The sequence below is a fragment of the Silene latifolia genome, chromosome 10 (assembly GCF_048544455.1).
Source record: "Silene latifolia isolate original U9 population chromosome 10, ASM4854445v1, whole genome shotgun sequence".
NCBI lineage: Eukaryota > Viridiplantae > Streptophyta > Magnoliopsida > Caryophyllales > Caryophyllaceae > Silene > Silene latifolia.
This window is the reverse complement of record NC_133535.1, coordinates 14791481-14817375: the sequence shown is the minus strand read 5'-3', so window position 1 is coordinate 14817375 and position 25895 is coordinate 14791481. Positions and strand designations below refer to the sequence as shown.

Sequence of the window (25895 nt, the reverse complement as noted above, 5' to 3'; positions counted from 1 at the left end):
TCCGATCCATTTTGTCACGCCAAATGGGAGGGGTATGGAGCAGCGATAATCAATAAAGGTCTCCATGTCTTTGAGCCGCATCTTGATTTGCAGCTCCCGAATTGATTTCTCTCAATCAAGTTGATATAAGCAGGCTTCGGTTCGAATTTTCTTGCCTCCCCCGGTAGTACAAATCCCTTATAGAGATCCGCAGCTGTCGGTTCAGAATGACTGGCAATGGTTGCTTCTTCGGCCATTTCTAGAAAGTCCGGAGAAGTGACTGTCTCAGTTGATGAATTGGAGACTGGAGATGAAGACGGATTTTCCTCAAAAAGACCGTTCTCGTGAAAGCTTGACAGAGTACTTAGCTCTTCCTATGTCGGTAATACCCTTTGTGATCGCCTCAACTCGCGCAAAGATTTCTCAAGCTCAGGATTGTAAGGCAATAATTCACCGCCCTGTGACCTGCGCATAAGAGGAAACTACAACCAGGATATAAGAATAGTCCAAGGAACGGGTGTTCCTTAAACTGGAAAAGGACTAAAAATAAAACAACTAATAAATTGAACAATTGCCACCCCGGCAACGGCGCCAAAATTTGACACGGCTATCGCAACCCTATCAAAGATAAAACCTAACGGTCTCAACTAAAATGTAGCAGAGGCAGTCGAGTATCGAATCCACAGGGAGGTAATGTAATTATAGCTGTCTAATCCTAGTCCTACGGTAACAAATGGGGGTTGTTTAAATTTGGTTCTAAACTACGGAGTTTGAAAGGAAGAGAAATAAAGTAAAAAGCAGTAAAAGCAATAAAATATGATTAAACTATCAAGAAGAGAGGGACATGTCGGGAATTCGGTTCACTACGGTAGTCCAGTGACTCAGCTGTAAATGATTCAGACGAACTAATGTGAGACGGATGTTAAAAGGTCCTTTCGGTCCACTTTCTATCCTAAAATACCACTAACTTAACTTTCGTCCTCATTAGGGTAGTCTACTGTTTATAGCAGGCCTATTTAGTCCAATCTTTCGATCCAGGATTAATTTTAGCCAGATTAAAGGGTGACATAGAAGCGTGCACTCAACTAGGTCGGAAATTACAGTTAAATTGCTATAGTGACAGAGTCTCGTAGTTAATTCATATAATTCATTCACTACATCGTCACATTTCTACCGCAGATCCCCTAATCCCAACATGAAGGGGTTTAGCTACTCATATTCTTAATTAAACTAACAGCAATTAACTTTCCAGCAGTAAACATAATGAATAAACAATAAATTGCGATAAGGGAAATTAGGGCAGAAACTAATTATAACAAAAGTGAAGAATTAAAGCAATAAAAGATCAATTATTATTAAAGGAAGAGAAAGGAATTACAATCCAAGCGAATCCGGCGTAAAGAACACGAAATCCGAATGAGAATAATCCCGAAATAAGGTAACAGTCAAGGAAGAAAAGCAACGTAGCAATGTTAACAGTAGAGAGTTTGATAATATGAAAGATGATCCTAATTAACCTAGTAAAGCGTGCTTAAATAGCAAACAAAATAAGTTTAGCGAGAAAAACAACTCACGGGCTGTTTAAAGACCAAAACTAACGAAACCACTCGATCGAGTGGATTAAAACCACTCGATCGACCAACTCTTCAGCAACAACTACTCGATCGACTGGAAAACTGCTCGATCGAGTGACAAGTCTTTGTGCAGCTTGAGGATCGAGTGGGAAAACCACTCGATCGACCATCAGAGGGTGTGAAAACCACTCGATCGACCGTCAGAGGGTGTGAAAACCACTCGATCGAGTGACTAGACTTCAGTTCAGCTCAAGTCTGCGTCTAAGTGCCTCGTAATGCGTGCCACGACGCTTCCAAATGCAGTATCTCACTCTGGAACAATCCCGCCTCCTCTAAATGCATGCAAAAAGGACGAAAAAGAGTACGGATCTACTACTTTCGCGATCATTCCTACAAAAAGGACAAAATGCACCAAAGTAGCCAATTCGGGGCAAAATACCATAAAAACAGTATAAATATGCATAGAAATACGTGCTGAAATAGGCTAAAAAGACTATACATTAGGCACGTATCAAATCTCCCCAAACCGAACCTTTACTCGCCCTCGAGTAAACTCAAAACTAAACTAATGGAACGGAAATGATAACTCAGAGCTAGCTCAACTTGTCTACTTGAACCAATTTAATGCAACAAAAATTAACAGTTGAAGCTAAACAGTCAATACGCAAACGAATTATAAGCTGTTCAGGAATATAGCTGACCTATCGACCTTGCAAGACCAACAAAATTGGACTCTCACGTGGTCACTCTTCTCTCATGAAGCAAAGGGCAAATGTTATATGTAAAAGAGAGAAGAAAAGACAGTCACTCACCTAACTGCGACCTACATAGCATGCATGCAACAAAAATGAAAGACAATTCAAGTACTAATGCACAAATTCCAACCGATAATGTCCGTCACAGCCGAGGGTTTGCAAATAATTTGGGAATAGTGAGGTTCAGGTGAGAAAAGGCAAAACAAGTTATGGAAATGTGGAGGTAAAAGCGTCAAGCTAGTTCCTAACAGGACCATAATGAAACCATCCGAATCTCAACTGACTGAAAGACTAAGTACAAGTGCCCTTCATGTGGCACAAAACTCACTAGACTCAAAACACAATCTCCTCAAAAATATACGATAAGAATAGAGGAGTCAGACGGTCACAAACGTTCTTTTTTTAAACATCGTCTGAAATAACTAACTGAAACAAACAACCCTTTTCGATTGTACATCTTCGAACATCTTCTCAACTCTTTTTCATTTTCACAATCTCTTTTTTTCTTTTTCTTTTGTTCACTGTACACGTGAATTCCTCATTTTTTTCATTTCATTTTTTTTTTCTTTTTTTTTTCTCACGTTTTTCTCCCTTTTTTTTTTTCAATACTCTTTCCTTTTTCCTTCTTCCTCTATACTTACACCAACTCCAAAACAAGAAACACGGACCAAAATGCAAAGGAAGAATATACCGCAGGAGAACATACTAACTAGCTTGACTAGGCAGGCTTAGTTTGGGATGTAGCTAATGGGTCAAAAGGCAATTTTGGCTTATGTGGAGCTAAATGGGTGTAAAGTAATAAGAAAGGGAAATGTGCAAGACCCTCCCTGCATGTGACACCAACCACAAACCCGAATATGTGCATTTGACGAGAAATTGAATGTCATAAATGTGCAAATGAGATGAACATGCTATGCAAGGAGTACTACTAAAAATTCCTAATGAACTGGTCATGAATGTCACCAGTTATGGCTCTAAAACTCAGAATTTTTAAGTAGTTTGCCAATTTATAGGTCAAGTCTAAACAGTCAGCTTATATTTGAACAGAAATTCGTAGATTATGCGTATGACAAGCTAATAACTATCAATAAAGGTGCACGGCTCAAGTAAAATGACAGGTTATAGTGCAATTTCATCATGGGAATCTACCGTTCCGACTCAACCTATATGCAAAAATAAACGTGAATATTTTTTTGAATTTTTGAAATTCTCTAAATTTTTTTTTTTTTTGGATTTTTGATGGAAAATAAAGAACAATGCAAGCTGAAAAGTAGACGTGAATGCAAAACAAATGCAGATGCAGACTCAAAAGGATGCAACATACCCTCCCCAAACCAAAACGGACAACGCCCTCGTTGTCCTCCAGCATACACCAGCAGTAATATGGGGGAACGGGAGTATATAACCAAAAAGAAAAATAAAGACAATAAATAAAGGAGACAAAATAAAAGAGTGAAAAAAAAAAAATAAACATACAAAAATACGAACTTCCCCAAACCAGCCAGAAAACTGGGGAAGTGAGTAGACCAGTAGCTACTCGTCGTCGTCGTCGTCGTCTCCATCCACCTTGTACTCCAGGTCCTTCTCCTTCTCTCTCCTCTTCCGCTCCTCCTCACGAGCTCTCTCCACTGCCACCTTTGGGTCAACGCGTTCAATCAGCAGTTCTCCAGCAGCCGGAGAACACCCATGCAGCCAAGTGATCTATACAGGATCGTTCAGGAGATAGGTGAATCAATCAAAGATTACGTCACCAGGTTCAATGCAGAAAAAGTCTCCATACGAAGCTGTGATATGTCCACTGCCATCAACGCTTTCAGGCAGGGCCTGGACAAGGAATCAAACCTCTACAAAGAATTAACGATGTATCCTTGTGAGAGATTCGAAGAAGTCCAGCAGAGAGCTACAGCGGCATTAAGGTTAGAAGAAGACATACAGGCTCGAAAGGGAATAACAAGCTTCGACAAGTCAAGCAGGAAATACGCAACAGAAAAGAAAGACGAACGAGTTAAGCCGTACAGCAGACCCAATATCAGCAGAATAGCAGAAAAAACTTAGCAAATTGACGACTCTTCGCATCCTCCTAAGCTATCTGAATACGGATTCAACACGGGAATGGAGGGATTGTTGAAAGCACTCAGAAGCCTGGGTGATCAGGTGAGGTGGCCAAAGCCCCCCACTCAGGATCGACCAAACGACGACAGAGACAGCAACAAGAGGTGTGAATAGCACCAGGACATAGGTCACAGGACAGAAGATTGCTACAGGTTGCGGAGGGAGGTGAAGTACCAGGTACGCAAGGGAAACTTGGACCACCTGTTATCACGTGGGGGCAAGCAGGATAGGAGAGAAGCAGCAAATCAGGTGCTTCCTTCTGCTCCACCAATATGCACGAAAATTATTAACGTGATAACAGGCGGATCTGAGCTATCAGGTTTGACATATTCCGCTGCCAAAAGGAAAGCCACCGGAAGTAAAGGGGATCATCCAGAAACTTCATACAAAGTAAGCCAGAGCAATTTACCCCAGTAACTTTCGACGAGACTGACATGGAAAGCGGTGCAGAGCAACACGACGATGCCCTAACTATAACGTTATTCATTGGCAATTGCACCGTACGAAAAGCATTAGTGGATACAGGGAGTTCTGTGAACCTTATCATGCTCGAAACCCTCAAAACCATGGGTTTCGATAAAGAAAACCTGGTAAAGAAATTTGTGCCCTTGGTGGGGTTCAGTGGTGATACTGCACATTCAGTGGGTCAGATAACCATCCCAACATATATTGAAGGAGTTAATAAACTAGTGAGATACCTAATCATCGAGGGTCCAACCACCTACAACGTGATACTAGGACGATCGTGGCTGCATCAGATGAAGGCGGTGCCTTCAACATATCATCAGTGTCTCAAGTTCCCAACACCATGGGGCACGGTTACAGTAAAAGGAGACCGAGAGGAATCCAGAAACTGCTACGCCCAAGCCCTCAAGGCTACAACCAAGCTCCCCTCATAGCAATTACAGGACCGGGGCACCTCGACAGAATACAAGGAACCTCCCTCAGAGGAACTAGACCAGATACACCTGGACGAGGAACACCCGGATAGGACAGTGTTGATTGGAGCAACTTGCAATGAAGAGCTGCGCAACCAGCTGATTCGATTTCTCAAAAGCAACATGGATTGCTTCGCTTGGTCCCACAATGATATGGTGGGTATAGACCCATCCGTTATTTCGTATAAATTAAGCGTGAACCCAAGCTGCACTCCGGTACAACAGAAGAGAAGAAAATTTGCGGTAGAACGAAATGAGGTCATTAACAAAGAAGTAGACAGTCTCCTGGCAGCAGATAAAATTAGGGAAGTTAGCTACCCTGAATGGCTTTCTAATGTGGTAGTTGTGCCCAAGAAGAACGGCAAATGGAGGGTGTGCGTGGACTTCACGGATTTAAACAAAGCTTGTCCTAAGGACCCCTTTCCACTACCACATATCGATGCAATGGTGGACGCTACTGCGGGACACGAGGTACTCACTTTCCTCGATGCCTGGAACGATTACAACCAGATCAAGATGCATCCACAAGATCAGGAGAAAACAGCATTCATGTCGGAAAGAGGCATATATTGTTACAAGGTCATGCCTTTGGCCTAAAGAACGCAGGGTCCACTTATCAACGGTTGGTAAATAAAATGTTCAAGCAGCAAATAGGAAAGACCATGGAAGTATACATAGACGACATGGTGGTGAAGTCCAAAAAAGCAGAAATGCACATGGAACACTTGGCAGACACCTTCCAGACGCTGAGAGAGTTTAAAATGAAACTCAATCCATCCAAGTGCTCGTTTGGGGTATCTTCAGGAAAATTCTTAGGGTATATGGTGACCTAGAGGGGAATTGAAGCAAGCAAAGAACAGATAAGAGCAATACTCCAGCTGGAATCACCCCAGAAGACAAAGGACGTGCAAAGGCTGGCAGGGAAGGTGGCGGCCCTCAACAAGTTCATATCAAGGGCCTCGGATAGGTGCAAGCTGTTCTATGATATATTGAGGAAAAGTCAGAAATTCGAATGGACTGAGGAACATGAAAAAGCATTCGCGGAACTCAAAAGCTACCTAAGCACGCCACCACTACTCGCAAAACCAGAGTGTGGAGAGCCACTATTCTTGTACCTGTCAGTCACGGAAGCAGCTGTAAGCGCGGTCTTGGTCAAAGAACAGGAAGGAGTGCAGCATCCCGTATATTACATTAGCAAGTCTCTGCTTCCTGCAGAGACCAGGTACACTTCCTTTGAGAAACTAGCATTGGCTTTGTTATCGCTTCTTATAAAGCTCAGGCGTACTTTGAATCTCACATCATCCAAGTAATAACCAACTACCCGCTAAAGACTATTATGAGGAAGCCTGAACTCTCGGGCAGAATGACTAAATGGTCGGTACATCTTAGTGGGTATGACTTGCAATTCGAACCCAGAACGGCGATAAAATCCCAGGCCCTAGCAGATTTCGTCTCTGACTTCTGCCCCGCTACCCGTGGGGAGGCAGAAGAAGGAATGCTGACAATGATGGGGAGTCAAGATGGTGAGATATGGACCCTATACATTGATGGAGCCTCAAATGCAAGAGGGGCTGGTGTGGGTTTGGTCCCGCGATCTCCTAAAGGAGATATGATAGTACAAGCTATTAGGTGTGAATTCAAGGCAACCAACAACGAGGCCGAGTACGAAGCCCTTATACTTGGGATGCAGATGGCGTCAGGGCTCAAGGTACAGAACCTGAGGGTGTATAGTGACTCCTTACTTGTGGTAAATCATGTGAACAACGAGTATGTGGCACGAGATTCAAAAATAATAGCCTACTTGAAGATAGCCACAGAAAAAAAATCAAAGTTTAGAACATTCAAGATCACTCAGGTGCCACGGGATCAGAACGTGGAGGCAGACGCCCTGGCAACGTTGGGGGCAACCTTTCAGCCCACAGAGCTATCAAACATACCTATCACACATGTATTGATCCCAAAGAATACGAAGGAGCAGATCACAATCCGGTGAAACAGGATGTACGCACGCAGTATACGCAGGGAGCCAGGACGCTGGTTTCCACAGTAGGGCAGCAGGATGCAGATTGGAGGGTCCCATACCTAAATTGGCTAAGGGATGGGACACTCCCTGAAGACAAAAAGAAAGCACAGAGTTTCAGGATAAAGGCTTCCAGGTATATCATGATTGATAACATTCTCTTCAGAAAGTCATTGGCAGGACCGTGCCTCAGGTGCTTAAGCAAAGAGGAAGCAGAAACAGTGCTGCAGGATGTACACGGCGGAGAGTGCGGGAACCATGCTGAGGACGAAGTCTGTCAAACAAAATTTTGAGACAAGGGTATTTCTAGCCCACCATGCGCGCAGATGCCGTGAATCATGCCAAACGATGTGAGTCATGTCCAAAGGCAGCTCCAGCAATCCACCAGCCAGCAGAACCAATGCATCCGATTATCTCTCCATGGCCATTCATGATGTGGGGCATGGACATAGTGGGTAAGCTGCCCAGAGCTCCAGGAAACAGAGTGTATATGCTAGCTATGACCGACTACTTCTCAAAGTGGATTGAAGTAGAGGCCATGACAGAGGTAAAAGAACAGCAAGTGATCTCTTTCATCAAACGCAACATCATAAGCAGATTTGGGATACCATCCGAAATCATATGTGACAACGGGTCCCAGTTCATATCAGATAACACCGAGGGCTTCTGTGCACGGTGGAACATAACATTAAGGAAGTCAGCCCCCAGATATCCACAAACCAATGGCCAAGCCGAATCCAGCAACAAGATCATTGTGGAGAACCTCAGGAAAAAAGGCTGGAAGAGCTAGGGGAAAATGGGCTGATGAACTACCATTGGTACTCTGGTCAGACAGAACAACGCCGAAAATGGCAACAGGCCAAACTCCGTTTAGCCTTGTATACGGAGCAGAGGCAGTAATACCCTCGGAAGTTCTGGTACCCACGCACAGATACGGCTGTCAGACGACAGAGCAAAACAAGATCGAAATGGCCAGGAGCCTGGATACAGTTGATGAGCTGCGAGAAAGCGCCTACATACGTATGGCATCGTATAAACAGTCCGTAGCAAGGACATACAATAAGAATGTCAAGATCAGGACCCTTGAGGTAGGGGACCTCATACTCAGAAGGGTATTTGAAAATACCAAGAACCACAAAGCAGGCAAGTTTGCCTATAAATGGGAAGGGCCATATCAGGTCGAAAGCGTTATCAAGAATGGGGCATACAGGTTGATGACCATGCACGGTCAAATCCTGGAACATCCGTCACTTGAAACGGTACTTTGTCTGACAAAGTGCCAAAACTTTAGTGTACAAAGGACCTTTCAAAAGTCCGTGAAGGAAAAAAAAAAAAAAATTAAAAAAAAGGAGGTGGGGGTTAGTATATGCTTTAGGTATTGGTGTGTTTCCAAAATTTTTTCTTTTGTCTTTCTTAGTTTTCCTTTAACCAAATAGAGTCGTTTTTAAACCAAGTAGTTCAGGCTGTGGCTTCCTGGATCCAGGTGTTGCCCTGGAACACTATGAGATAGCACCAGGTAATTTGCACTACTTTGGACTTTATAATGCTTCTACGAAGAAAGGCTTTGGTACTAATGTTGGTTACTTGTCAGATGAGGCACACTTTGAGGGTCCAGCCCCTGCCATGTGAGGCTACGAAGACGCTTATCTTAAGTCAAGCCACATGGGGAGCATACGCCGGGGTAGCGCGCAGGGTACGACATACTAAGACCACCCATACCTTAACGTTAACTCTGTAATTCCATAGCTATGTCGTAGATCAATGGGTGCACGTACGGATTTCAAACGTCTGGAACCACAAGGAATGCAACATTCCTTGTTAGTCAGAAACATTCAATGAAGGTATGCTCCAGTCAGCTAACCCTAGTGATAACATATTTTATGTCATGAGTAAAATATGTTATCAAAAACCGCTCGCCAGGAACAGGGGCCGTGCACCTAGAACCAGGTCAGCCACCTGGGTACACCTACGTGGAATCAAAACTCCAGAAACCAATGGCAAAAACGCAAGTATAACAAAAGTGGGGCCTAAAAACCTGGGCCCGGAGCTACTTTAAGTTAAGGCACCTGCTACCTTTAGCAGGCGCCATCAGAAGTTCAAAACCTGCACACCGGCAGGCACAAAACAAACCAAAACAAGAAAAACCTATGGGCCAAATCTGATAGCCCAATTTCAGTGCTCAGGTTGTTGTTCAGAGCAACGATAGACAAGAGGATTCTCCATGCATAGGGGGCAATTTAGTCCATGGGTAGGGAGTTCAGACGAATGAACTCTTGAATCATCAAGGGAAAAGGGAATCTAAAGCCAAGGGCGAAGGGGTAAGTGTATAAGCAGATCCACCCCGCACGGAAGGCGTCTGCTTTTTGACCAGGTTTGGGGATGAGGAGCACCACGTCATCACCCAATCCAAGCAGGGCTTTGATTCTAGGGATGTCCTCTTGGGTTAGGTGGGAGTCGCCGGAATGTGGTCTTTTGAGAACTCCCTGTGAAGGGAAGTCATCGTTTTCGAGGTCGATGGTGGTAGAGGAGGATGATGTTAAACGGGTCTTTGCCATGGTAAACAAGGAGAGAGAAGCAGAAGTACCTGAGAAGATGGATGAAGGCGGCGCTGGCAGTGAAAGGACGTTGACGAAGAGGGATTTTGGGGAGACGGAAATTTGATGATTTTGAGGAAATGAAATGATGATAAAAGAGAAAAAGGCGGACGGGTGAGATTAAATAGGAGGGGGTAGTTGGGGTTTTGAGAAATGTGAATTTAAGTGGAGTATGCGAGAAGTCACTCAACGATACACTGCAATTTCTCGCTCAAACAATTAGGGTTGCACTTTCGCGGAAAATTGGGGGCAAACTGTTAGGCCCAAAATCTGGATATGGGCTGACTTGGGGCAACAGGCCTGGAAGCATTGCGGGATGCAGGGTATCAGGAAGTCAGGGTGGCAGCATCAGCAAGCAGTGCAGGATGTGGGCTTTGATCCGCACGGAGGAAGCATGTGAGAGCCCAATCTCTTGCCGAATCCAAAGAAGGAAAGTCCTACCCGGTGTCAAATTAGGAATAACTTGGAGGGAAAGCAAGAAACCCTAGCTCATCGAGCTCCCCTATATAAGGAGCCTCAATGCAAAGAAGAAGGATCATCAGAAAATATGAGAGCTACACCCTAACATTCATAAGCAAACATACGAACTGTATTTCCTCCCGAATTATAGTGAAAAAATTGGTGGGATTCCGTCTCCCCCCGCGGTTGTTTCCCACATTGTTTTTTCCGCGTCACCAAAATCACTTGTGTTCTTTATTTACGTTGCACAAACAGATTAACATACAACAATCAAACGATTCATAATTCAGACCTAACGTTAAGACTACTTTAACCCTAAATTGGTAGAAATTTACCAAAACACCTATATGTACGATAAAAACAAGATAAATTATAAACTAAAATATTACAAATTGGTTTAAGTACGCTCATTTGAATAAAAAAGAACATTTATTGTCTCCAATATCCCTTTGTCCTGGTTATTGTTTATCCTAATTCATTTTGGAGTGTGTCAGTCAATTGTTGTCCTTTTTATTTTAGGATTGCATTTGATAGACAATTGATCATTCAACTCAATTTGGTGCACTTATCATCTTATAATTGACCATCTCCTTTTTCCTTAGTCTTTGTGTTAAAAGTAAAAGACAACAATTGACCTAAATAAACGGCAAAAAGAAAAAGATTTTTTAAACAAACCCGCGATTTTTTAACATAACCTGATTTTACTACTGAAATGGCCAAATCAGATGTGACTTTTGACTAAACCCGTGAATTTTCGTCATTCGACGATTTTCACTAAGAAAATTAAAATAAAAAAAGATTTTTTTAATCAAACCGGTGATTTTGGGACATAAAGTCGTTTTACTAGTGAACGGGCGAAAGAGCTTGGAACAATTTCAAAGAACCCGGCTTTTTTCGACATAATCGGAGAGAGTATTCTGCTTATAAAAGAACGTTTTAATTTTGGCACAAAGATAAAAAAAAAAGGAGGGATTATTTGTGATTGAAGGTAATGGATGACTGGTCTACAATAACCCAAATTGATCATCTTATTACTCTTCAAAAACCTCAAAATATAAATAGGTAAACAAATAACTAAAACACCATAAAATGAAATAAGTAAATCAATTATCGAAATGGAGTATATACAACAATTTTTCAATCCTTGGAACATGTACAATTGTGTATGAAACTACTATTACAACTACAAAAATTAAAGAAATTAAAGCTAAACACAAAATAAACAAATTTATCCAACAAAACTTTTATCCGTACTAGTATGCTACCATCCCCTATTTACTAAATGAATAGGCGAAACTCCAACTTTTCCCGCCTAAAATATATTTCCTAAAATAGTATTTGGTATTTTTAACATATACTATAGGTATGGACATGATAGGTTATAAATGGACATAGTTTTTTGTATTTAAATATTTATAACATTCAATAGTTCACATTACTTCTTATAATTTTTAACTATACTCATTTCATTACTTCTTATAATTTAAATTTTTATTTCTCTAATCAAAATACAATGAGTAGCTATAAACATGAAAAATAAATAAAATTCTATAAATATCGTGCATACATTGCATGGGGTCTATACTAGTGTACATACTAAAGTATTACATCTATTTCCTCTTAAATGAAATTTGATCCAAAGTTTCCCTAAAGAAATAAGGGTCACAAGGAATATGAATTATACCTTCTTGATTATACCCAAATTCATTAGCTGATAATTGTTTGGGCCAAAAATCACATAATAAGGAGAGGCCCATTTAATAAATGAATGGGTTTAATGAGAAGGAAAGGAGCCCACGCTTGGAATAAAGCACGGAGAAAGGGAATGGGCCGGCATGCGCGTAGGAGAAGACTGGAGCCCATCGAAGGAGGCGTCCAGAATTAGGAAAGGGGGAGTCAGGGAGAAGTTAGGGAGATGTCAGGGAGATCAGGGAGAATTGAGAGAGACGACCAAACATGGAAAGAGTTATTATGGAAGTTATATTCCCTTTCCATAATCAAGGTAGGACATGCCTAGGGTTCTTACCCTATAAATAGCCGAGGAAGCAATCAAAGAAGGACATTGATACACACATCCGCATTCTCATCAAGACATCAACACATTCACATACACACGACCTTACGAGCTCGATACCTCGTGCTAGCAATAAAAGCATTACGCCTTATTTGTAATCTTCCTCCCATTCAAGAATAGTGCAATATTTGGCAGGGTACCGTCCCTCCCGCGGTTGTTCCCACATTGGGTTTTCCGCGTCACCAAAATCTTACGTGTCAATTTACATTACGAGTATTATTTCCTTATATACATATCAACATACAAACAATCATTCAACTAACCGACGAGTAAGACCGCATTGACCCGAATCAATCAACTTGGTAAAAAAATACCTAAACAGTTTGGCGCCCACCGTGGGACATTGTGGTCGTCAATCGTTGATACTCTAAATACACGATGGATAAAAAAGCATCGAACGCCGTGTCAGGGAGCAGACAACCGTCGCCACCACACACCTCTACTCAAAATCCAACATCAACAGTGGCAGCGCAGGCTCCCGGACATACCTCGAGAACAACACCAACAGCCAAAACCTCTCTACCTCCTAAGACTCCTGTTGTCACAGCCCAAGCCTGATCAGATAAAGGAACATTGAGCTCAGGCCTCACCCCACCACCTAGTCCCACGCAAATCTTGCTCACTGGCGTAGAGAATCTTCAGAAAGCCATGGAAAACATGAGAGAAGACCAAAAGAAAGCGGAAGCTGAAGCAAGAAGGAGAGACAGAGAGCTCTGAGCACAGATTGATGTCCTAAAATAGTAGTCTGTCATCCCAGCAAGCAGGACAGGTGAAGGAAGATCTCCACTGGTAGATCTGACACAGGGGGCATCAGGCAGCTGGAATTCACTTTGACAGATACCAGCTGAACTGGTAACAAGGTTGGATCTGGCTACAGTACCATCAGATGGAAGAATAACCCCACAAGGGTTGGGATACCTCACGCCGGATAACTGGCCGCCAGCCAGCTGTGTGGAGGCACGAACATGTGGCATCCCTGTCAGCAGCCCCGCAACAATCGATCAGACACCTGGAGCAGGATCCGAGTGGAACCAACAAGTGAACTGGCAGCAGGGGACGATCGTTACTTCAACCCCTCTGGCTGCCGGAACCCAACAGAACCTTCAAGAGCTTGGATCAAGAGGAAGTATATTAAATCAGCAGGCAGCTGACAGGCGGACTCCAGATCCAGGCAGCATAACAAATCAGCAGTACTTGGAGCTAAAGGAGATACTGAGCAGGGTCCCAGGGCTGCCACCCCCGCTTGAGAAAGCAGCACTAGACAGCTATACCGACTCACCATTCATGGACACCATATCCATCACAGCCATGCCAAAGGGATTTACAAATCCAAATATGCCTCTCTTTGAGGGCACAGCAGATCCCTTTGATCATGTAAGCCAGTACAAGCAGAAGATGATGACAGTAACAGCCGTAGGGCAAGTCAAGGAGGCTTGCATGTGCAAAGGATTTGGTTCCACCTTAACAGGGCCGACACTTCGATGGTTCGTGAGCCTGCCCAACAGGTCGATATCCACATTTGCTGAATTAGTGAACGCATTCACTCAACAGTTCGCAAGCAGCAGAAAACCACAGAAGCATGCAGGAGATTTGTACAGAATCGTCCAGGGGGCAGGGGAGACCACTGGGTAATACAATACTAGATTCAACAACGAGAAGGTGGCAGTACGAGAGTGCGACATTTCAACAGCAGTAGAAGCCTTCAGGAGAGGCCTCCACCATGACTCCGACCTATACAAGCAGCTGACTATGCACCCCGCCCACTACGATTTCGAGGCAAAGCAAGAGAAAGCATTGCTGCCGCAATCGACCGGGAGGAAGACATTCTAGCGAGAGCCACCTACCTAGTACACCAAGTATTTCTAGTACCTCAGCCGTGGAGAAATCAGGAAGAAAGCAAACCACCAGCAAGAAGGACGAAAGATACAGGCCATATGGAAGGGGAGTCAACAGAATCGAAGAAAATCAGCAACTCCCTACTCTGGCAGAATACGGATTCACTACAGGTATCGGGGGAATCCTGAAAGCACTCAGGGAGATGGGAGAAGGAGTCAGGTGTCCCAATCCACCAGTAGGGGAGCAAGCATGGAGAAAGGATAGCAAAAAGAAGTGTGAGTTCCACCGAGATATTGGGCACAACACTGAGGATTGCTACACATTACGGAGAGAGATCAAGCGCCTCTATGAACAAGGAAAGCTGAGCCACCTATTACCTTGTGGGGGCAAGCAGCAGGATAAGGTAGGCTCCACCAAGCCTGCAACCCCACCCACATGCACCAAGTTCATAAACGTGATAACAGGTGGCTCAGACCTAAGTGGGCTGACATATTCAGCAGCCAAGAGACATGCTACCGTGACCAAAGGAGATAAGCCAGCAAACTCTTGCAGAATCTCTCACAGCGACTTACCAACTGTCAGCTTTGACGAATGAGATACATACGACGAACGAGAACATCATGACGCACTTATTACCACCCGATCAATGGCCAACTGTACAGTTAGAAACGCCCTGGTAGATACAGGTAGCTCGGTTAACCTGATCATGCTGAAGACCATAGAGAACATGGGATTCAGCGAGAAGGATTTGCAGAAGAATACTATTCCGCTAGTAGGCTTCAGTGGCGAAACAGCCAACTCGCTAGGTGAAATAGTCATCCCAACCTATGTGGGAGGAGTCAACAAGCAAGTCAGGTATCTGGTTATAGACGGCCCCTCCACCTACAATGTCATCCTGGGAAGGCCGTGGCTACACCAGATGAAAGCAATCCCCTCAACATATCACCAATGCATAAAGTTTCCCACACCATCGTGGACACGGGCCACGGGGGCGCTTGGGAAACAAGTGTTTGCATTTGTGGAGTCGCCACCAATTTATTGTGGAAAATTGGAAACCGTTCGAACACCTCGCGTCATGTCAAGACACAAAGTAGTGACATGAACACCAAGAACTCGTTACCCTTAGCATTCTATGTCTAGAATGACTCTCGTGGATGCCAATGAACACGGATGTTCACAGAGATCTGGAGTAAGGGGTGAGGGTACGTATTAGGAAGCTCTTTTGATCGAACACCTAATCCCGCGCACCTCGATAGCGGCCTCTACTAATGATTAGGAAAATTGTCTATACTTGATATATCGTCGATTATATGCATGCAATGCAACATCCAAGTTTTAATCCTAACATGTGAGAATTAGACTAAGTCGGTGAACAATTAATTTATCATGCAATAAATGTCAAAGTAGGAATTTAGATTCAATTACGTGTGAAGGCATACAAATGATACAATAAAAGAAATACAATGAAATATAATAAAAAAAATTAAAAAAATTACAATGGATTCAATTGATTTATGTCGAAAATACTTTGAAAACGGATAATTTGAGAAAGAATAAAATAAACAAATAAACGAACATGAATTAGGCGATAATACGATTAATAGTTAATTAAATACGAACTAATTAAACTAGGTCAAGGCAGAACGGAAGTTCAGAGACAGAAGTCATCCTAGAACAGGCGCAGCAGTGCTGCGCCCTCTGGAAGAGGCGCAACAGTTGCTTCGTCAGTTCCAAGGGTGAGTTTTGGCTGTGAAGCTGGAACTGCAAATCGTTAATGTTAATCGGTGAATTTAAGGATTGATTATGATATTTAACTCGAATGAAAGTGATTTAATGTATTAATTACATGCGAATAGGTCATAAACACGATAAAACATGGACGAAACGGGATTAAGATGAATTAATTACATGAACGAAAGATTGATTAATGACATGAGTGAAGTAAATAGGTTAAACATGACGAATTAATGACGAACCAATGATGAATATGACAATAAACAGGTGGAAAATATACCAAATATCGAATTCCAGAAACTCAATATGAAAGAATTGAATCTCTACAACCCGGATTGATTTTAATGACGAAAACCCGCAAATATTGGATTATAAGGGATTTAAGTCTGGATTTAATGATGAATTATACGTATTAATGATGATGAATAATATACATGTGAAATTATTATGCTATTATATCAAAGAATTGAAGAACAAACGAAATCAAATAAAGAACGACGAATATACAGAGGACGAAGGAAGAAGAAGAAAGGAAGCAGGAACTGCGGCAGCCTCACGAAGAGGCGCAGCAGGTGCTGCGTCCCTTCGAAGAGGCGCAGCAGTTGAAGGGACGCAGCAGTTGCTGCGTCCTTTCTCGACGGTCATCTTCTGGTAATCCGTAAAAAGGGTTTTAAAGCATGGTTTTATAAATCGGTTTTAAGAAGTATTTTCGACATAAACCTTACATTAATGATACAAAAGGTAAATAACAATAAATAAAGAAGGATTTACACCCTCAGACTTACATGTTTGACGAAACGAGATGAACTAAGTTTATGATTAGTGATGCTAGACTCGAATGTAACGAAAGTGCCCTCGTAAGAGGAAAACGATTAAGATTAATTAAGTTGATTGATTGTGGAGTTGGTCAAATTGGTCGGTCATGCAAACGAGGCTGGTACTCAGAAGGATCCGAGCTTACGTGGTCGAATGTTCAAGCACGTAGACGCCAGAAAGTAAGAACGTGGACTTAGAATGCAAAGGGAGAAGTGAAGGGCGGACACTCGCGTGAGAAATATGAGGAGCGAAGGCTCCTATTTATACTAATCACGTGAAGGAATAGGGTTTTCGGAGAAACTTTGGAAGTGAATCTCGGAAAGATATGAAAAAGATACGAAAAATACGCAGAAAAGGACCTGGGAAGAGGCGCAGCATGTACTGCGTCTCTTGGAAGAGGCGCAGCACCTGCTGCGTCTGTTCCCAGGAGGTTTCCTCCTGCGGAAGAAAGATTTTCGTGTTTAATTTATGGAATAACGGGATAATCTTTTTTTCCTTAATATTTTGTATGAATATTACGGAAAATTCTTTACCAAAGAATAAAAGATTGTGAAATATTTATAAAATATGGAATAGAAATATCTGGAATATTCCAGAACATTCCGACTCGGGATTTAGCGGTTATCGGAAAATGAAGACGGTTTTAGGCCCGGACTCCAAATATACTCTAATTACTGTCAAAACGACCGTATCGGCGCGTAGATGACAACTAAGAGGTAGACATCAGTGTTTGAGCAATCACTTGACAATAAAATTACGAACTGTCACAAATCGTTCCGTGTACCAAACATGCGGCCCAATCATCACCGGGTGGTTTGCGGGAGGTGCAGAAATGAGGTATCTACAACCATGGGGAGTAGAGACAATAAGAGGAGATCAGGAGGAAGCTAGAGGCTGCTATAAGAAGGCACTTAAGTGTACTATCAGCCCTCCCGCATAGCAATTACAGAAGCAGCCTGTCTAGGACGAATACATCGAGCCCCCAGCAGAAGAGCTGGATCAAATCAACCTGGACAAGCTACACCCAGAGAGAACTGTACTAGTTGGAGTTAGATGCACAGGAAGCTTGTGGTAACAGTTAATCAAATTTCTGCAAGATAACATGGACTGTTTTGCATGGTCACACGATGACATGATAGGAATAGATCCATCCATCATAACGCACAAGCTTAGTGTGGACCCAAAGTGTAAACCCGTCCAGCAGAGAAGAAGAAAGTTTGCAGCAGAAAGGAACAAGGTGATCAACCAAGAGGTAGATAGCCTCCTGGCAGCAAAGAAAATAAGAGAAGTAAAGTATCCAGAGTGGTTGTCCAACGTAGTAGTGGTGCCAAAGAAGAATGGAAAGTGGAGAGTATGCGTGGACTTCATCGACCTCAAAAAAGCATGCCCTAAAGATTCCTTTCCGCTGCCTCATATCGATGCAATGGTGGACGCAACTGCTGGACATGAGATGTTGACATTCCTGGACGCATGGAGTGGATACAACCAGATCAAGATGGATCCTGCAGATCAAGAGAAGACGACATTCATGTCTGAAAGAGGAATATATTGCTACAACGTCATGCCATTCGGCCTAAAGAATGCAGGCTCCACGTATCAAAGGCTGGGTAACCGCATGACATGGTGGTAAAATCAGAGAAAGCCGAAGATCACATGCGGCACCTGACAGAAACATTCGACACCCTGAGGGAATACAAAATGAAGCTAAATCCATCTAAATGCACCTTCGGGGTATCTTCTGGCAAATTCTTAGGCTATATTGTAATCCAAAGAGGGATAGAGGCCAGCATCGAGCAGATTAAAGCTTTTTTACAACTAGAGTCACCCGAAAAGCCTAAAGATGTTCAAAGACTAGCTGGAAAGGTAGCAGCCTTGAGCAGGTTCATCTCAAGATCTTCAGATAAGTGCAGGCTGTTTTACGACATAATAAGAAAGAGTCAGAAGTTTGAGTGGACCACGGATCACGAGCAAGCATTTAGAGAGCTGAAACACTACCTCAGCAGCCCACCACTGCTGTCGAAGCCGAAACCAGGAGAACCACTATTCCTATACCTAGCCGTCACAGAAGTGGCAGTGAGCGCTGTTCTAGTTAGAGAGCAGGAAAAGGAGCAGAAGCCAGTGTACTACGTAAGCAAGTCTCTGCTGCCGGCAGAGACCAGGTACACATCTCTTGAAAAATTAGTACTAGCATTGGTAGTAGCATCTCACAAGCTGCGCCCCTATTTTGAGTCCCACACCATACATGTTGTGACCAACTACCCGCTGAAATTTATCATGAGGAAGCCTGAAATGTCAGGAAGAATGTCGAAATGGTCTGTACACCTTAGTGGATATGATATTCAGTATGACCCCAGAACAGCAATCAAATCGCAAGCATTGGCCGACTTTGTGTCAGATTTCAGCCCAGCCATTCAAAATCTGGCAGAAGAGGAAATCCTCACCCTAGAGAGGAACAAGGAGGCAGAGATATGGCATATGCATATTGACGGAGCCTCCAACCAAAGGGGGGCGGATGTAGGCTTAATTCTGCGGTCGCCACAGGGAGACCAGATAGCACAAGCAGTAAGATGTGAATTCAAGGCAACCAACAATGAAACGGAGTACGAGGCCTTGGTATTAGGAATGAAGCTAGCTCTGGAGTTAGGAGTCAGGCACCTGCGCATATACAGTGACTCTCTATTAATAGTCAATCACGTGAATGATGAGTTTATAGCCAGAGATTCGAAAATGATTGCATACCTAAAAGTAGCAAAGGAGTTAAAACAGAAATTCGAAACTTGCAAGCTTAGGCATATCCCCAGAGATCAGAATGTAGAAGCAGATGCCTTAGCAACTCTGGGGGCAACGTTCAAGCCAACTGAGCTGTCCAACATTCCCATAGCGCACATGCTAGAGCCTTCTATCCAGAAGGCAGACGAAATAGATAAAGGAGAACTAGAAGATCCACAGAACGGAGGAGTCCAGGCAGCTACAAAGGTGGGTGAGGACTCTCAGCCAGCCGATCAGCCGCCTGACCAAACTGGCAGATGACTGGGATTGGCGCACACCCTACCTAGACTGGCTGCGTCATAGCAAGCTACCAGATGACAAGAAGGAAGTAAGGGCATTCAGAGTAAAAGCCTACAGGTTCATACTTATTGATGATATACTATTCCGAAAATCACTGACAGGCCCCTACTTATGGTGCCTGGACAAGGAGGAGGCGCAGACTGTGTTACATGCTCTCCACAGTGGCGAATGTGGAAACCATGCAGGGGGCAGGAGTCTAGCAAATAAAGCTCTCAGGAAGGGATACTTCTGGCCTACAATAAAGGCAGATGCAGCAGAATATGCACGCAAGTGTGATGCCTGCCAGCGCTCAGCACCAATGATCCATCAGCCAGTAGAACCCTTGCACCCTATCATTTTTCCCTGGCCATTCATGACATAGGGCATGGACATAGTAGGACCCTTACCAAGAGCCACGGGGAATAGGATATGGATGCTGGCGATGACAGATTACTTCTCCAAGTGGATAGAGGCAGAAGCATTCACAGAAATAAAAGACAAACATGTCATTTCTTTCATAAAACGAAACATCATCTGCAGGTTTGGTATCCCATCAGAGATCATATGTGACAATTGTAACACCCCCATATCCAGAGGAGCCTTAACTAGGCCTTCCTTAGCATATAAGGGCATTACCATCTCGGTTACCCGAGGACAGTAATAATCAAATGTCGATAAAAGAACTATCATGTTATATTACAAGTGATTTAAAACCAACTGATGATATATAAGATACAACTCAAAGACTGCTCGCTATAACTATCAAATCTCGTGAGGACTCATCCCTGCCCGGACTCCAGCTATCAACGATATCAATACCTGCTAAGACAGACTGCTCACCATAAGGGATCACGGAAGACATATAAAACAACAAGACAACCACACAAGGTCAGTACTGAGACAAGATACAACAATGCCAACAACACCTAACAATACAACACCACACAATCAGTCACACACAAGCACACCTACACCGATCAATCTCCGTCACCGACTGTCCACTGGACCAGTCCTGCCAGTGGGGGACCGCAGCCGTACCCACCAAACCCCCGCTCATCATACCGAGCGATAACCCTGTCCCATTAATGTGCACATCCCCTTCCGTGGCGGGGTCCACGAAGGGCGAAACTAGGGCGTGAAGCCACTCCCGCAAGTGACTCCACTCAGCCGAGAACGCATCTCGAGAACCAGAGACAAACAATTGTAGATACCTCGTTTCTGCACCTCTCGCAAACCACCCGGTGATGATTGGGCCGCATGTTTGGTACGCGGAACGATTTGTGACAATTCATAAGATTATCGTCAAGTGATTGCTCAAATATTAATGTCTACCTCTTAGTTGTCATCTACGTCCCGATACGGTCGTTTTGACAGTAATTAGAGTACATTTTGAGTCCGGGCCTAAAACCGTCTCCATTTTCTGATAACCGTTAAATCCCGAGTCAGAATGTTCTGGAATGTTCCGGATATTTCTATTCCATATTCCACAATCTTTATCTTTTGGTAAACAATTTCCCGTAATATTCACGTAAGATATTAAGGAAAACCGAATGATTCCGTCCTACCATAACTTAAACACGGAAATTTTTCTTCCGCAGGAGGAAACCACTTGGGAACAGACGCAGCAGGTGTTGCGCCTCTTCCAAGAGACGCAGTGGCTGTTGCGCCTCTTCCCAGGTCCTTTTCTGCGTATTTCTCGTATCTTTTTCATATCTTTCCGAGATTCACTTCCAAAGAGTCTCTGAAACCCTAATTCCTTCACATGATTAGTATAAATAGGAGCCTCCGCTCCTAATATTTCTCACGCGAGTGTCCGCCCTTCTCTTTTCCCTTTGCATTCTAGACCTTTGTTCTTACTTTTTGGCGTCTACGTGCTTGAACATTCGACCACGTAAGCTCGGATCCTTCTGAGTACCAGCCTCGTTTGCATGACCGACCAATTTGACCAACTCCACATCAATCAACTTAATTAATCTAATCGTTTTCCTCTTACGAGGGCACTTTCATATTTGCATTATAGTTCGAGTCGAGCATCGCTAATCGATATCTTAGTCCTTCTCGTTTCGTCAACATGTAAGTCTGAGGGTGTATAATCTCTCTTTTATTTATTGTTATTTACCTTTTTGTATCATCACAATTGTAAGGTTTATGTCGAAAATACCTCATTAAAACCGATTTCTAAAACCTTTGTTAAAACCTTTTTTTTTTACGGATTTTCAGTAGACAAACGTCGAGAAAGGACGCAGCAACTGCTGCGCCTCTTCGAAGGAGCGCAGTACCTGCTGCGCCTCTTCGTGAGGCTGCCGCAGTTCCTGCTTCCTTTCTTCTTCCTTCGTCCTCTGTTATTCATCAAAATTCGTCTTTGTTTCGTTTGTTTGTTAATTCTTTGTTATAATAGCATGATAATCTCACATGTATATTATTCATCATTCATTATCATATTTAATTCGTCATTAATTCGACTTAAGTCCCTTATAATCTCATATTTGCGGGTTTTCGTCATTAAATTCAATCCGGGTTGTATTAATTCAATTTGTTCATATTGATTTTCTGGAATTCGATCTTTGATATATTTTAATCTGTCTTTTGTCATATTCATCGCATATTCGTCACATGTTATTCATTAATTCATCATGTTTAGTTTAGTCCAATTAATTTGTTTGGTTTGTTAATATCGTTCACTCCTGTAATTAATCCATCTTAATTCCGTCTCATCCATGTTTATTGCTTTTATGACCATCAATCATATGTAAATAACATATTAATCACTTCCATCCTAGTCAAACATCATAATCAATCCTTAAATTTATCAATTAATGTTAACGGCTTGCAATTCCGGCTTCACAGCCAGAACTGAGCCAAGGAACAGACGCAGCAACTGTTGCGCCTCTTCCAAGGGACGCAGCTCTGCTGCGCCTGTTCCTGGTTTATTTCTGCCTCTGAACTCCGTTGTTGCTCTGACTCAGTTATTTAGCTTACGTATAATTGACTATTATACCATATAATCACCTTCTGTTCTGTTCGTAATTCATTCTCTTTTATTCTTTTTCTCAAATTATCCGTTTTAAAGGTATTTTCGACATAAATCGCCTATCCCAATGTAATTAATGTAATTTTCATTATTGTAATTTTCTTTTGTTATGTTTATCATATTTCTTGTGTCATTTGTATGTTTTCACATGTAATTGAGCATTAAATCCTACTTCGACCCAATTGTTTGCTAATTACGTGTCAACCGACTTAGCTTAATTTTCACATGTTAGGATCAAAACTTGGATGTTGCATTGCATGCATATAATCGACGATATATCAAGTGCGAATAACTTCCCTAATCATTAGTAGAGGCCGCTATCGAGGCGGGCAGGATTAGGTGTTCGATCAAAAGAGCTTCCTAATACGTACCCTCACCCCTTACTCCAGATATATGTGAACACCCGTGTTCATTGGCGTCCACAAGAGTCATTCTAGACATAGAATTCTAAGGGTAACGATTGCTTAGTGTTCATGTCACTACTTTGTGTCTTGACATGACGCGAGGTATTCAAACGTTTCCAATTTCCCATAAAAATTGGTGGCGACTCCATACAAAAATGCAAACGCTTGTTTCTCTTTCCTCCCAAGCGCCCCCGTGGGCCCCCGCTGTCTACAACAATCAGCAATCACAATACAACATCAACAACCGTCTGAATTAATCAACAATCGTATACACGCTGCCGCACAAACACAACCACAGCACAACAACAACGACACGACGATCAACACACTAGACTATCTACAGAAACTGAGTTGGTGAACCTACCTTTAAGCAACTGCAACCAATCCATGCCAACATATGACATATCCAGCAACCAAGCAAAGCCTATAACCACAACACAATCATCTATTACTACCAAGCAAACCCTAATCGTAAAGACAAGGACACGGATGATGATGACGACATACCTATAAGGAGAAACCCGGCAAAAGACCGCTACCCGACTCAAGCTATGCTCTCCTAAGGCACAAGGACCTTCAAAAGGCTTCCATGGAGGTTTTATGGTGAAGGGAAGGGAAAGGGGAGACTAGAGGATAGAAGGAATGAGGCGGACATGATTTGCGGATTTAACAAAACGCGATTAAAAACCCTCGCTGAAAACCCGATACTCGATCGAGTACCCCACATACTCGATCGAGTGACCCCCTACTCGATTGAGTAACTACCCTACTCGATCGAGTAGCCTCTACTCTATCGAGTACCACACATAACACGTAACCCAAGATAGTTTTGGCACGCACTTCTAAGAACTATTCCCGCTCCCAAGGTCAGTCAACGCTGGTCAAAGGGTCCCTAAAAGGGCGGGTATTACAACAATGGCTCACAATTCATCTCTAACGATGCTCAGGGATACTGTGCCAGGTGGAGCATCACCCTGAAAAAGTCAGCACCCAGGACTCCAAAGTCCAACGGGCAAGCTGAATCCAGCAACAAAATCATTATGGACAATCTGAGAAGGAGGTTACAGGAGTTAGGAGGAAAGTGGGCAGATGAATTGCCACTAGTATTATGGTCAGACAGAACAACACCAAAGGTAGCAACAAGTCAAACACCCTTCAGCCTGGTGTTTGGCGCAGAAGCAGTCATCCCATCAGAAGTTCTAGTTCCCACCCACAGGTATGGATGTATAACAGGGGAACTGAACAATGCAGAGATGGTAGTTCTAGTTCTAGTCATCCCATCAGAAGTTCTAGTTCCCACCGAAGTCATCATCTACATACATGTATATCGACTCTTGTCAGCTATCATATAAAACACCAACCTCGCACTGCAAACCAACACCAACAACGATCACCCATCATATTACGAGATTACTTCATGCTGCACAACTAATACCACTATGTTACTCACAACGCGACTCTATTACGATACATGGCACCACATCTATCACTTTATGACCGTCCTTTAAAACATACTATCATATTCATTGCAACGCATGAATTACTCAACAAACTGAGGTAACCAATTACAACTTCATACAAGCAACGTGACCAAGGTACTAGAAAATTTTGTAATTAAACAACAAAGTATTACAAACGAACAACAACATACATTTCAAAATCGGCCTTTTTATTTTGCGACATTACTCTTCCCCTCTAAAAAGGAACTTCGTCCCCGAAGTTCACCACCAATATTGCCACACATATTACCTATTACTTGCATCATAACATAAATTAGAACCATATTATTTATTATGGACATTACTCACTAAGCCTATACTCGTTAAATTAGAAATCATACACAGTCCACCGGAATAACTAGCCGCCGTCGATAAAGCATGTTAATATCGTATGCACAAGCGTATGACAAGATTTAACTCCGGCGAATAGATCGTAATATGGCGGATGTAATATTAAAGCAACAAGAGACCATCACCACTCCACTATTTGTTACGGATATGTATATAAAACCTCAAGCACGACTTCTAACATATGAAATTAACGGTTCAAAGGTGTTAGTACGCACTAATAACCAGTTAAACATCAAACCTGCAATTATAAAACAATTGAACACTTTTAATTTTTGAAAACTTCCTGTAACAGTGCTACTCGATCGAGTATTTAGTGGTACTCGATCGAGTGCCCTGTTACTCGATCGAGTGTCTTGGCTACTCGATCGAGTAGCCCTGAGATCATAATGTCTCTTTTCTGCCACACTTATAGCTACTCGATCGAGTACAGGGTACTCTGTCGAGTACCTATAGGTCGAATTTTTGGGAAGCCTGCCATAACCACACATATATATACAAAATCGTCACACAACTTGAGTCGGAATGACCTCCCGACTCGCAAAATCTTGCAACAAAGTCAAGTAGTAAATCCGGCCTTATGGTCAAGCATACAAATCCGGAAATAAAATGTTCTAACAACCAACAACTACCAACATCCAAGACCAACAATCATAACAAAGATAAAGAAATAG

At 42.8% G+C, this 25895-nt stretch overlaps 1 protein-coding gene across 1 annotated transcript; it reads left to right on the top strand.

The window, feature by feature from the left end:
• Nucleotides 1-6694: 6694 nt before the first annotated feature.
• LOC141607151 (uncharacterized) lies at nt 6695-7671 on the top strand. Its single transcript, XM_074426510.1, has 2 exons — nt 6695-7213; nt 7357-7671. Exons 1-2 carry the CDS (start codon nt 6695-6697, stop codon nt 7669-7671), a joined length of 834 nt encoding a protein of 277 aa, XP_074282611.1.
• The last annotated feature ends 18224 nt before the right edge of the window (nt 7672-25895 follow it).

Coding starts and splice junctions, on each gene's coding strand:
- LOC141607151 (XM_074426510.1), top strand. CDS start 6,695: ATGAGGAAGCCTGAACTCTCGGGCAGAATGACTAAATGGTCGGTACAT. Junction 7,214..7,356: donor GAACATTCAAGATCACTCAG/GTGCCACGGGAT, acceptor CCGGTGAAACAG/GATGTACGCACGCAGTATAC.